This window comes from Parambassis ranga, chromosome 16, assembly GCF_900634625.1.
Source record: "Parambassis ranga chromosome 16, fParRan2.1, whole genome shotgun sequence".
NCBI lineage: Eukaryota > Metazoa > Chordata > Actinopteri > Ambassidae > Parambassis > Parambassis ranga.
In genome coordinates this window covers 13,158,067-13,172,899 of record NC_041036.1, presented here as the reverse complement: position 1 = coordinate 13,172,899, position 14,833 = coordinate 13,158,067, and the positions used below count along the sequence as shown (strand labels likewise).

The window sequence follows — 14,833 nt, the reverse complement described above, 5'->3', positions numbered from 1 at the left end:
GTCCCCTGTGAGAAAGCTGAATTGTGTGTCATTTTTTGTAGGAGCTCCCATGTTAACTGCCTGTTGTGTGGGTATATGTTGCTTGTTATATGCTCTCTTAAGTGTATTTACATATCCCACATGGGTATGCCATTGTGTCCCCATAGCCTGAATTCAGGCACTCACCAACAGGCTTAGCGTCTTCAGGAAACCAAGCACATGGTCTTAGGTGATTAAATATTTATTGAGTTAGTTAAGGTATATGTTGTTTTACCATTTAAAGCCCCTTGTCTGCAAATGCTACACTTGACTATAGATAATTGTTATTCTTTGCTCAAATTAACCCATAATGCTTAAACATTCTAACCACATTACATAGCATTACATCCATATGCTAATTAACTTATATCAATCAGCATATTGTCTATCTAACCTCCCGTATAGGCAAAACTGGAAATGTTGACTGTGTCTCTACAACCTTTTCTCCTTTTAGCCCTCTGCTTTTGTTTTTCTTCACAGCAAAGGTACTAACCTTTCAGCAAGTTATTGGACCACACTCACTTGTTTACATGAGATCACATCATGTGAGGCACACCCTGCGGCAGGACAATCTTAATAATATCCCATGGTTGTGTGGTGTCATTATTTCGACTTATAACCTTCTTCTTGAGTTAGTGTTGCAATCTAATATCAGACTCATATCCTAATCCCTGCCTTGACAATACCTGAAATTTAGCCCAATGTAAAATAATTAAGATGAAACTTGTGGCTCCCTGCATGCTCTTAAATTCACTAAAAGGTACATAACGCATGGACTGAGACTTAGCAGTGGATAAAGTGATCTCTTAATGTCCTTGTGTTGATTTCATAATAAATCTAAATAGTAGTCATCATAATAATCTAAGGCTAAAACTGAAAAAAACACTTACTTCAGTCCTACTGCCTACTGTTGGGTATTGATTTAGCCCTTTACAGTCCCACATTAAACCATGTAAGCTAGTATGTGACAGGCTGCAGGAGAGAAGCTTGTCCTGGAAGAGAAGATCCCTATGGACGCTTGTGCCTTTTTTCTTTTTCTCGCTCCTCCCCTCAATTTCCTGGAAAAGACGTCTGTCTTTTCACTGGAAGATGCGTTACAGCACTGAGCTGAGAGGAGCAAATTGTGCATTTTACATCATGTCTTCTTCCTATTCTCTGTCTCACTTGTTTCCCCACTGCCTCCTCCTCTTCCTCTTTCAGCACTTCTGTACTTTCCCTTTTCTCCGTATCCATGATGTGCTCTCTCTCTCTCTCTCCCCCCCCCTCCTTTCTCTATTTCTCTCTGTCTCTCACCCACTGTTGAACAATAAACCCAGTGTGTGTAAGTGTGTGTGTGGCGCTATTTTTGGCCCGTCCAAGGCCACAAAGCGCTCTCTTCTCTCTTCTGCTCTTTCTTCCTCTTTCTCTATTTCTGCCCTTTGCAGCTCTATGGCTGCAAGTAAAAACCTAGAGAAACCTTTTAAGTTAAGCAGCCATCTAGGCTTGCATGTTTTTGTTTATGATGTGTGTTTAACCTCTCATGGCACTCAGACGAAGCACTGGGCATGAATGTCCTCAGCTCAGCCAGGACCTCCAACAAGAAGTCCTCCAGGGGAAAGTAGTGTCTATCTGGATTATTCATAACAAGCTATCAACTAAATCTCACTGCATCACAGTAGAACCACACACAAACCTCTGCAATCAATCAAATATCTAACTCATCCACAGTTTGTGAAATTTAAAATTAGTGCATGTGAAGTGTCCAGCATCTACTGTAAGCATTCCTTCCATCAAAATGCATTCTGTGATAATGCAAAAGTTTTTACCAGTTCACAACTCAAATTGAATTTTGCAATAGAAGTTTGTACTAAGAGAGGAATAAAATAAGTGAAATTAATGTGTCCAAATTTCCCTTCTTTCAATATGCCCATTGCCAGTACTTTTTGTAATTTACTATAATACAAAGTTAAATATAGTAACTAGTTAACTGGGATGAGGCCAGGATGTTGACATCGTGCCCACTAGCTTCATCAGATTAAAGAAGTTGTTTATCTGTTTATGGTTTGATCGTGTAGGTTGTCTTTACAAGTTCATATTCAAGAAAGAAAATTTCAATTTGTGTATAAATGCTTTCTTTCAGAAACCTTTTCCTACCTATCTTTTTCTCAATTTTACAACTTCTTTCATTTGTCACTTTGCTGTGTTGCTGTATGTCTCTCTATGTGTCCATCTATCTCACTCTCCAGTTTTCCTTTAGTATTGGTCTAATGAATTTTTAATGGACTTAGTGGGAAGAGTCCAGACACTCTGGGATTCGGGCATGGGGGCTCTGATTACCCTTCTCTTTCTCTTCCTATGGAGCCTACCCTCCTCTTTCTCTCCCTCCTTTCATTCTTACTTTCCTCTGTCACATCCTCAAAGTCTTTTATTGTTTCTCCATCCCTCCTGTCCACCTTCTGGTCTTGTATTTCCGTCTTGCCCCTTCTTCTCCTGCTCACTGCTTAAGGCTGTTTCACTCATCCAAGCAGCAGTGACAAAGACTAGGCTTGTGTACTTGTGTCAAATGTCGTATAGGCAAATACTGACTGTCTCTCAATTTTTAGTGCTTTTACAGACTCTCCGAGCCGAAAATGACCTCACCCTCTTAACCGTCACACACTTGCACTTGTCGTTTCCCCACTTTCATGCTAAAGCTGAGCTGGGTTAAAGTTATACAGTGCCAGGTAACTGCTGCTAATGGCTGTTCAGAGGCCCTGGCCTCGTATGAAAAACCCTGAGTCTGCAACTCCACTGTTAGTTTGGCACAGCCCTGTCAGTTGATTTGCTTCTGAGTGGGGCTCATTGCACTGGGAATCTCTCCTCCTCATCTCTTTTCTCACTCTAATACTTTGTCTAAATGCCCATCTGTCTCTGCCTCTTTCCCATCAGCTCTTGTGCTTCTTGGCAGTGAAGTCCCAGCTTGGTGATCCAGCTGTATGGCTGTTTGTCAGTTCGATTAACTTATTAAGCATTTTATTAGAAAACAGGTCTCTTTGAGTTCTTTCTTTCTTTCTTTCTTTCTTTCTTTCTTTCTTTCTTTCTTTCTTTCTTTCTTTCTTTCTTTCTTTCTTTCGTTTGTGTGAAAGAGTAAAGGTCATTGTTTAAGTTGTGAGCACACACATAACTGGAATAGCAGCAGTGTCAGAAGTCTGCTAGGGGCCTGCCACCAAGATCACACAGAGGAAAAGAGGCATCCGCACTCCTGGAGTGGAGGAGGAGGATGAGAAAAGGAGCGGGAAGAAGAGAAGTATGGACTGAAGGAGGAACGGGGGGGGGGGGGGATAAGCAATCTGACCTAGATGACAACAGACTACCAGACGAGCTATGATCTCATCGCTCCCTTAATCCCCCCTCTCCTTCCTTCCCTCCATCCACCCCCTCCTCTCTCCCACTCTAGCTATTGTCTCTCTTTCTCCCTCTTCCCACTCTTGTTTCCCAGCTCTCCCTCCCACGCCTCTTTTTCTCCTACTTTTTCTCTGTTCTTTTTGTCCTACAGCTCACCCCATCTCATCTTGCCGTCTTCTCTTTCACCCCCCCTCTCCCCTTCATCCTCTTTCGCATCACTTTCTACCACCTGCCCCCCACTTGTACAAACTCACAACACACACACACACACACACACACACACTTTTTGATGCACTTGCACTCTGTCTTGTGTCCCAGGGCAGAGATTAGGCACACCCCTATCTTCAACCCTCCACACCAGTTTCTACATTATTGATGCAGAGGAGTCTGTCTACACGTGTGTGAGTGAGAGGCTTGTGCATGCATGGTGTAATGGCTATCTGGTGTCTCCCCTCGGGGGGGGGGTGAGGAAGGGAAAGGAGCCAACTAGAGGGAGAGCTAAGGTCAGAGAGGTTAAGTGTGGTGGTGGTGGTGGTGGTGGTGTGTGTGTGTGTGTGTGGGGGGGGGGGGGGGGGGTGTAGGTGTGTGTGAGAGTTGATCCAGTGTGAGTCAGGACAGCCCTGGTTGGACTCCAGGTGGATAGAAAGACTAAAGACACCTGTTCTTGCTCTCGGCATTCCTCTGTCTCTGTCACACTATACCCCGTTCACACTGGGGGAAAAAAATCTGGCTAACGCAGGATTTGGGCCTATCCAGATGTTTTTTTTTTTTAACTAGGTGGATCTAGCCAGATTGGCTCACATGTGGCTCAGGTGTGAAAGCAAATGTGGCTAGCGAATCCGGCTAGTGACATGCTACTTCCGGTTCATGTGGCGCGACACGGGACAAAAAAACGCATGACGCATGCGCACACGCAGTCCTACCGCAGCCTGAACGGACTCTGTATATTACGAGGCGCCACCTAGTGGTTTGGAGGACAGCATACATGCTGAACTGAAGCCGGATTGAGTGCGGACACAAGTGTGTGCTAGCCAGATTTGATCCTCAAAGGCCCTGTTCACACTGGAGAAAGTCATTCCAGCTAGAGTACACACTTGTGTCCGCACTCAATCCGGCTTCATCCAACGTGTTTGCTGTCCAGAGTCCGTTCAGGCCACGGTAGGACCGCGTGTGCGCATGCGTCGTGCGTTTTTTTGTCCCGTGTGGCGCCCCGTGAACCGGAAGTAGCATGTTGCTAGCCGGATTCGCTAGCCACATTTGCGTTCACACCTGAGCCACATTTGAGCCAATCCGGCTAGATCCACCTCTCGTGGGTGGATCTAGCCTAAAACTTGCACACTAGATATAAACGTTTTATTTAGTCTTAAAACATTTTTACACAATATTTAAAATACCCAATCCCACTTTTAGGAATATATACAGAATACTATATAGAATTTATATAGATTTTTACTTTTTAGAATTTTACCTGGGATGCCTAAAGTTTTATCTTATCCTGTACATTTTATTAAAATATCAATGTTAAATGTTAACATGGAAGATCCCTGATTATGTGTCATTCAGATAGAAAATGTCCCCTCTTTATGCTCTTTCTCTCTTACTCACCCACACACACAGACACTGTGACCTCTGCCAAAGTCAAGAAAAAACATCACAGATTCATCTTTACAGATATCTGTTCAATCTTTGGTGTATCAGCATGAAAGCAGTGATACTGTGTTATTTCTTTGCTGAGGCTTTGTAATTAACAACCGCTCCCTGAGAAATCAGTAATCAGTAGTTGTTGTTCCTTTGGCTGGTCAATTCTTTGTTCATTGAAGATTTGACTTTACCTGTTTTCTCAAAGTTATATCCTTTGTCTAGAAGCTTTGTGTAAAGATTCTATAGCTGGAGTGTGTAGTGGTGTTTTGTTTTTTAATTAGTTTTTTTTATGCAGGATTTAAGTCATTGTGAATTTATATCTGCTGGTTAGTTCCTCTACAACTGTGGTTCACACATGGCTTGATCGTGCCACAAGTGTTTATTTGAATGTTTGAAAGAAAATGAGGAGGAGGAGGAGGGTGGGAAGAGAAAAAGGAAATAAAATGACAGCGAGTGAGTGTTGTGTAATTTGCATTTTAACTGCTACCTACATATGTAGCCCTGGAAAGTCTGAGAAATTGCAGACAGATGACACAGTTTGCAGTTTTTACACCCATGGTCATTTCACGCCTCGTGCTGTTTGTTATAAGGAACAATAATCTGTAGTTAAATAAAGTGGCTACCTTCACAGCTGCTGCTAGCCTCCTACTAGCTACATAATAATCACCCCTAATGAAAATCTGTCTGGAATTTATCGATGGAAAATGTGTAGGCCTTTGTATATAGAGTCAGAAATCTTTATTTTCAATCACAAAATGACTTCTGAGTAGGTTGTACAACTGAGTGACTCATTGACCGTGCCACAGAGAAAAATGACTTGTTGTAGCCTAGATTAGTAAAAACAACTCACAACTTTCCTTTCAGACTATTTTTAACCAAAAACTGGAAATCTGAAGGAAGTTCAATAGAATTTGATGAAAGACTCCAGTAGGAACACTTGATTACAGATTTATAGATGCTCGGCAGATGTGCTATTGACATTATTTAGTGTTATGCAACATTGACTAAATGGTAAAAGCAGGGTAGTGCCGAAGAGATTATCAGGGCTATCTATCGCTGCTTCAGGCTGTCATCCAGCAAATCCATCGACAGGCTTGAATATCCATAATCTGATGATTTGGGCCTGTTTGTTAACCATCCTCCAGCCCAGCCTGTCTCATTTCCTCTGCTGCCATTAACATGCTGTGCAGTTAATACATTGCAAACACTGGCTTTGTGTTTGTTTTATGTGTCTTTTCATGTCATCCCAACGCACAATATAAAAATAGAACCCAGTGCCCCTTGTAAAATGATCATAAGGCCATTTTTTTAAACTGTTCATACTTGGAATGCATTTTCATTATAAAAAACCACAAAATATAAAAACGGGAACATCAGAGTTGGAACTTTCCAGCGGTCACTGAATGCATTGTGTGGGACAAAAGAGACTGTAAACCAATCTTAACTATATAATTGCACCAACACCACTTTAGGTCTAGATGAATCATTTAAAAATTAGTCAAAATATAAAATTTTTAAAAAAATAAAATCTTAAACGATTCCATTAAAAACTTTTGAAAAAAGCCTTGCTACAGTTAATATGCAGAATAGATAAAAACTGGTTTGGAGAGACTTTAAAATATTAATTTTTTTAAAATCAATTATAAAGATTTTCAGTATATTTCATTGCAGTATGACTAATATACAGCAGATAAAAAGACATTTTTAAAGTTTTCTCCACTTTGTACTGCAATTGTGCTGTTTCCATGGAGGTGCAGAACTTTATATTGCAGTGGAAACTGAGCCTAGAGTGAATAAAAAATGTGACGGGGAGTGAAAAACTACTTGGAGTGCAGCATTACAATTTAAAGCGTTTCTAAAATTCCTTTGTACAATATTTAAATAAGATGAACAAAATACCACATATTTCTGATTTAAGTCGGCAAACACAAGACACAGGCGTAACAAGTGCACATGTACATAGTGCATCACAACATGCACATGGCACTTCATCCGGACTGATGTCTTTGCTAAGACAACTTCCGTAGTTATGTGTCTGTCCGTGTTATGAGGAGCATTGTTTATAACAAAAAATCCGGCCCTGGCTGTATGTGGCTAAATATTACTCTCTAATAGTCTGTTTTGCTCAATCGTGTCAAATCTTTCTGACCGCCCAGGCGACAGAATGTTAGTGGGAGACTTGCACAAACATTTTCAAACACACTTGCTGGCACATAAACTCTTTGAAACTTGTACATTTGGGCACACACATGCTCATGCACACAGTCACATACCCACGCCCACAGCCTCTTTCTGTTTCTCTTACTCTGCGTTTCCTTTTCGGGTGGTGGGTTGGAGAGAGAGAGAGAAAGAGAGATATGGAGGGACCGACAGGAGAGATGACTGGCCATGTTGTTTTCCTCCGGTCAGAGGGAAAGAATGACTGCATGAGGGGAAAGAGGTGGAGGAGAGGTGGAAACGTTTTTCATGTGTCTGTTCCACGAAGCCCACTAACATGATAATTTTCAGTGTTGTAGTTTCAGTGTGTGTGTGAGCGTTTCCTGTGAAGAGCGACTGTGGTGTAGTGGTGACCTAATGACAGATATGGAGTGTGGTTTACACAAAAGTCTTAATTTTATCTGAGATGCCATTGGAGATAGTTGAAGTTATGTGGCACCTCTTGATTTATTCTTTTTCTTGCTCACAGTCTTTATTCTGTCAAACTGAAGAAGAAAAATTGAGAATAATTATAAAGAATGAAAGAAAAAGAAGACCTGTGTACTGTGAATGAGGACACTCTACACTGCTTACTAAGCTGCACTGCTGTATGTGATCTATACTTGTCCAGACACATGTAATCCTCTTTTCCCTTTTGGAACCATCAGCTCAAATAGCCACAACTACAATTGTAATTGAATCTTTTCTTTTGCCTTTAATCTGGATTACACTACAAAGATAAAAGTGCACGTACACGTCTTTGTACCTTAATTTATGAATACAAACTCTTATGCATCATCATTCACTGTTGCTGTCTAATGTCCCCCACTAACCTTCCACTCTCTTTTATCTGTCTATCACAGGGTTCGCCTTCCCAGAATGGGCCTACAAACCTGAGTCGAGCCCTGGCTCCAGGCAAATCCAGCTGTGGCACTTCATCCTGGAGCTGCTCAGGAAAGAGGAGTACCATGATGTCATCGCCTGGCAGGGTGACTACGGCGAGTTTGTCATCAAGGATCCTGATGAGGTGGCCCGGCTGTGGGGGGCCAGGAAGTGTAAACCCCAAATGAACTACGACAAGCTTAGCAGAGCACTGAGGTAAGATCACAGAGAAACGTGCTTACTGTGTGTGTGTGTACCTGTTTGTGGTAATGTTGTTTGCTGCCGCGCTTGACATTGAACTCTTCTTCTGTGGGCTACCAGCAAATACTCAAGATGTGCCACAAGACAGTAAACGTGATTATGATAAGATCATTAGACCTTACACTGAGGTGTATTTACTTTTATCATGTCCTGCTTGAATAACTAATTAACAACAATCTTGCCATGACATTACACAATGTTGTCTAATTAGGATAGCCAAGGGCTAATCCATAATACTGGAAACCCTCCTGGACCCAGGCTTGATGAGTGAACTTTTCGCTGATAGGATTTTGGCTGTATCTATCAGAACCAGTCTGCCAACACAACAGTTACATGGTTAGCTGGGCTTTAGTCCATCACCACTTTATGAGCAAGCGAAAACAAGTGCCTTTGAGGAGTGACCATTGTAAGGCATGAAACCCAAACAATGTCACCAAAACAATGGTGAAAGCACCTTGAGCCGAAGAGACCTATGTTTCGGTGTTGTTTAGGTGAAGGATGCTAAATTATTTGACAGTAGTGGCTGGAAAAAAAAAGCTTAGAATGTTCTTGGATCTGGAGTAAGAAGGTGGGACTGAAGATGGGAAGAAGGAAGAATAACTTCCTTCCAACGAAACATTTATGAAAACTTTCTTATTGGCTCTTCCAACTTACAGCTCACAGCCTCGACCTGAGTCAGGTTGTGTCTCTCTGTGCAGGAGGTCAGCGGAGGCCACTCTAGGCATCAAAATATGAAAGATGGATGTATTTTGTCTGCATGTACCTTAGCCCTGAGACCTTGATGTTCTCTCTCTTAGCATTGACGTCACCTTAACTTAAACAACTGCAGTCACAGAAACTTTTGACTTACAACTTATTGTTGCTTGTGGCATTGACCTGAACAAATTGTATCCTTCAGCCATTTGGCCAGTCATGCCTTTACACCTTTGCTTACAGTTGTATCAATAGACACCAACGCAACCAAGCCCATTAATGTGCTGTCACACACCCAAAGTTCACAACACGTAATGACTTAAAAAGTGCCTTGTGTACTATTCTGTTAATACTTGACACACATTCTATTTGTTTACATGATTTGTCTGATACTTTGATGTCAACCTTCTGATCTAATTGGGACATCACTAAAGATTGCTTCACAGTGTTGTTATTGTCTAGTGGAATGTTTTGTTTTCCTCTGCCTGGATCTGCTTTACTGACCTTTGAATGTAGTTTGCTTAATATGAAGTAAATCAAATGTGACATGTCAGTAAATAAGATTGCTTCCTTGGCTGACAAAATAGCCAAAAATTCCCATAAAACAAATCAGCCATTGTTTTGTGCTGCGACTCTTATACATACATATTAGTCAGTTAGAACTGATTGAAACAATACTATGTCGGTCAGTCTGATCTGTGCTGTTAAACAACAAGAGAGCTGGATATTACAGGAATCATAAACCTCAGGGGAACTCCGTTCAGTTCATACCAGTTGTAAGCACTGGATCTCATTCACTGCATTCCCTGCTTGTTGTGTACTGACAAACAGAGCCAAGATTAGGGTAAGCACTTTAAAGAAAGCCACGTAGGCCATTAAAGAGGCGAAAGACATTGAATTGCTTAATTTAGTGCTGGGAGACTTAGGTACACTCATTTACACCGGCAGGATTAAGATAACTTCTGTTACAGATAAGGTCCTGTGGGGACAGAAGGAATTAACATGGTCTACATGTAATGCACACAAACATGCAGACTTGCAATCTGCATTTAGTGTTCCTGAATTAGAGAGAAAAAGAATGTGGATGTGGATAATGATGGTCAGGCTGTGTATTTATAGCAAGTCCATCCTCTGGAGCTGTAACAGATTTGGAGCTTAGGCTGCAGTAAGTGCTTATATATAGTGGGTCTTAGTGTCCTCTGATGGAGTGGCCTTAGAGGCTGATTATCTACAACTTTTCTGCCCCAGAGTTTCCCCATCATTCACTCCTGTGTCCTCATCCACCCTCCCACAGCCGGGTTGTCTCCTTTCTCATGTGTATTGATGAGAGTCATTTCAGGCTTTAGAATGAGAAGGACAGTCAACAAAACAACACACACTACAGACACACATCCACATCCATGTTGTCACCTGATTTGACACCAGAGCCGCTGTCGATCCTTTGCTGCAAGAGACTCTGGAAATGAAGCTCTGAAGATGAACATCAATAGTAATGTGGCAAGAGGATTAATGGCACTAAAGATTGATGAAGTTATAAAAGAGGCACACACTCACACATGTGCATGCTAACAGTCCCCATATGGAGCAAACTGTTGGAGAACGGGCCACCTTGTGCCCTTCATGTGGAGAAAACCTGGAGTCTGCTAATAATGGAGACGACAAACAGCGTGTGGCAATTAGCCTACACACACATGCACACACACTTTAAAAGGCACACAAGTGTTCTCTTTTTTTCCCACTAAGCCTTTGTAATTTTTATATTTACCTCAGTGATCTTATTCTTTCCTGTCTGCCGTGCACATGTTGGAAATTCCCTTAATCAGGACTGCTGTATTGTGCATGTGGACACGTACGTATGTGTTGGCTTTCCGTCGAGGGGACACAGCCTCAGCCCATGCGTCATTCCAGCCTCCTGCTCCCATGGCCGCTGTGAAATTCCCACTCCTGTTGAGAGGATTACACTCACACTGTGCTGTATGTGTAGATGTACAGAAATGTGTGTGTGTGTGTGTGAACGTGCTGGACGTTAGATCTTAGACAGTCTTGTTTTTTTATTTAATTTATTGGTGAATCAGTGGGTTCTTCTGTTTAATCAAATGTTCAAAACAAATCAAACAGACAGCTAATATTTGTTACTGTTCTCCACAGTTTTCAAATCCTTATTGAATTTAACTGTTTTTCCCTTACCTTAACAGGCTTTAAGCTCAGTGCAACCTGACTGTTCTGTTGTAGGTAATGTTTGCATTTAGTTAACACTGGGCAGAGTCTTTCACACTCAGCTGCAATATTAGGAATTATGCTGTACAATAATCATGCTGTAGAATACCAGCATCCAGGGCATTCAGGCATTGCATAATCAAATGTGTGCTGTTGTGTTGTTGTCTTGTGTCCTTTCAAACAATAGTCAATTTAGTGCAGTGATTACCTCTGCTGCTGGCTTAAAGGTACTACAAAAAGGCCCAAGGTTCCCCCCTGTACCTAGCACACAGGATGGCAAGGCACAAGGTCCTAGCTTAAACAGCCTGAGTAAAATGTTTTGAGATGTCCACTCCTGCCTTCTTGCACTACTGTTTTACTCTCATAAAAAAGAGTTATTTTAATAGACAAAGCAGAGCAGGGCAAATGTAGCCTGTTGTCAGTCATTCTTAAGAGATAATGACTGTAATCATGCTAAGAGGTCCCAGCTCCTTTAGACCTCCAGCCCCCCTGTCTTCCTGTCAGCAGCAAGCGTTGGCTCAAACATGGTGGTCAGAGGTCAGGGGGGACTGCCACGCACAGCTGGCAAAGATTAACAACATAACACATGTGCACATTCGCATACACAAACGTACCATTGTACAAACTCTTACCCAGGCATGCGTGCTTGCACACATGTTTGGAGTGTTTGCTTCATTTCCAACATTCATTTAATTCTGATGGGCCACCACAGCTGGAAAATTGCCACTGGACAAACATGCATAAATAGAACAATTGTTTCATTGTATGCCAACACAACACCAGAACATTGATACAATACTGTAGTTTTTTTAGTAAATTGATGGTAATATAATAAAACATGATGGTGTAATGTCTGAAATACAGCAGCCGTTTTTTTGTTTTTTTTTTTCCCCAAGTGCTGCACTAAAACTGGTTCTGATGTATCAAAATGACCACATCCACTAAACACACTGCTGGAAATACTGCTGCATATGCACACACTGTCACTCACCTAACTGGCTGGGCCTGTGTGTAGGTCAGAAGGTCTCTGTGTTTGGAAACACCCAGGGCCAGAGAGAAACTGCAGAGGGAGCACCCAGGGACAGTACCTCTGTATGACTTAGTGTTCAGCGTATGCTTGTGTGTTTTGTCTTTCCATTGTCTCTATGTACAGCATGTATGTGTTCAGCTTACATGAGCACTGTGTGTATGTCTTTGTCCCTGACTGAATAAGACTTCTATTTTCTATGAGGGCGGAAAGCACACGAGTTGTGCGCACATACACACACGAGCTGGAGTGTGCTCGACTACATATTTGCACCCACAGAGCATGTGACTGGCCTAATCGGACCCTGACCAGATCCTCCTCTTCACACACAGACACACACACACATGTGACACCTTAGCCAATCAACCCCACAACCCACATGCTCACACAAACACATTTTTTTCAGTCAGTAAACACTTTACAAACCTGGCTTCTACACAAAGGGCTTCTACATGTGCAATTTGCACACACAAACACACACCTGAGTGTGAGCAGCTGGTGTGTGTGTGCATATGTGTAGATGAGGATCTGGCTGGGATGTGTGTATAACAGCCAGTGCTGACGAAAGAGGCAGAAAATAAACATGGGATGCATGGGGAGTATTGTAATCCCAACTTCCTGTCACAGTCGGCGCCTATTTACAGCCCAACAATAGGCAGGGCACAGCCTGTGCACACACACATGCAAAGAGGCTGGTTCAATTCATTTTTAGTGCTCACATTTGTGTGTGTGGTATGTCATATATAAAGTTTTTCTGATCTAGATATCAGGTCTTTTGCCCTTAAGGAATCCTTTACTATTTAAACTATATGTGTAAATTCATTTTATGGAGTTACCTTTTATCTTTACCTGGAGCGCTACACAAACCTCTATACTTTTTACAAATTTGTCAACTTGCACAAATGTACTCTCATGTACTGAAATGTACATAAATTGTCATGCAACACAGATCACAGCAGATTGCCTCTAACCATAACTTTGCTTTGATTCATAGAAATAAAAACTACTTTGTATATATTTATGGCCTTAACAAGAAGTCCAGAAGGAGAAGATAACAAATGTTAAACAGAAACATATAAACATAAGTGTTTGTGTATTATCAAAAATCCCTTTTTGTGAATGGTCTAATCTGATAAATCTGACAATCCCAGTATTATACTCAGGTATTGTAATGATATGGTACAAGAAAATATTTCTCTGGTTAAACTGCTGTTTTAAAATCTCTATGTCCATTCAATGCTATTTAGTTCCTGCACTCCAGTGTGCGTCTCTTTCTACTTTGATCGTAAGGTTTTGGACCCCAGCATGTCTGTGTAATTGCAGCCTTAATCCCTGGCCTAGAATTACTCACAGTAACAAGTGAGTTGATAAAAAGCCTCCCCTCTGTTTCCCTGAAGGCTTTGCCTAAATCCATACTTGCACTGATTGTTCAATCTACTCTTTGGTTAAACAGGCAGTGGGATAAAGCTGCATCTCCTAGATGATACATTGTGGTAGAGAGTGGGGGCACACATGCACCCATGTGTTTGAGTATGTCTGAATGAGATGGCACAGGATATGCTAGAGGTGTGTGTGTGTGTGTGCGCGCCTGCAGTTGTGTGTGTGAGGCGAGTGCGGTGGGCAGCTAAACACAGGCACTCAAAGAATCTCTTTCTTCTCTTTTGAAGTGAGTTCAAATGCTCTTCAAAGTCTGTCTGCCCGTATGACTGTGCGATAGGGGTGGGGGGGGGTGTATTATGGAGAACGAATGGGTGACCATGTGCTCTAAACACAGCTTCAGTTGCTGCAAAGTTGCTGCCTCCTTCAATGTATTGTGTATCTAAAAACATATGCCATGAGTTGGGTGCAGACAGATGTGTAAGAACAGTAACAGTATTACTGGCATTTGTGATTTATATTTATGAGAATTTACACATTCAGCGGAAAGTTTATTAGGTACACCAAGATATCACTGCCACTAAATGTTAGAAAGATTATTGTTTAGGACTGACCTGAAAAAAGTAAACGGTAAAGTATTTTTACTTACCGTAACCTAAAAAAAAGAAAAAAAAATGACTGGAGTTTCAGCAGTGATTTGCAAAATGTTGATAACAAAGTGTTGTAATCTTAGGATTGAACGTTAGCAGCAATTCTGTTTTCAGTGTTTGACCAAATGCACTTGTGGGACTTGCTGGTATACTTAAAATATGCTTATTGAACCAAAAAATGATAATTTGGCTCTTTACCACTCTATTGCTCCTTGTTTACCTTCTCCTCATTTTTTAACATAAACACGTATGTGATTTTTAGAGCTATATCTTGTGGCACCACAACCTAACCAGGAGGTCTGAATCTTCTAAATGGTCTGTTAAACAGTGATCAGTGGTTGTGGATTATAGATACCTTCTGTATATCTGTCATAAACTGCCAGAACGTGGCTCAGAGGAAGTAGTTTGAAGGGTGCATTTAATCCAAGCTGTGTAAGTCATAGCTTCTTCCCCTGGCCTCAACTTATCAGACACCCCACATACATTGTACTCACTAGTAAGGAGTCAA

At 41.6% G+C, this 14,833-nt stretch overlaps 1 protein-coding gene across 1 annotated transcript in view; it reads left to right on the top strand.

Annotated features, from left to right (window-relative positions):
• erfl3 (Ets2 repressor factor like 3) overlaps positions 1–14,833 on the top strand; it is a 44,065-nt gene that overhangs the window by 23,240 nt on the left and 5,992 nt on the right. The window contains exon 2 of the mRNA XM_028424409.1: positions 8,082–8,316. Within this exon, the coding sequence (XP_028280210.1) occupies positions 8,082–8,316 (235 nt within the window). The remainder of the gene's footprint in view (positions 1–8,081; positions 8,317–14,833) is intronic.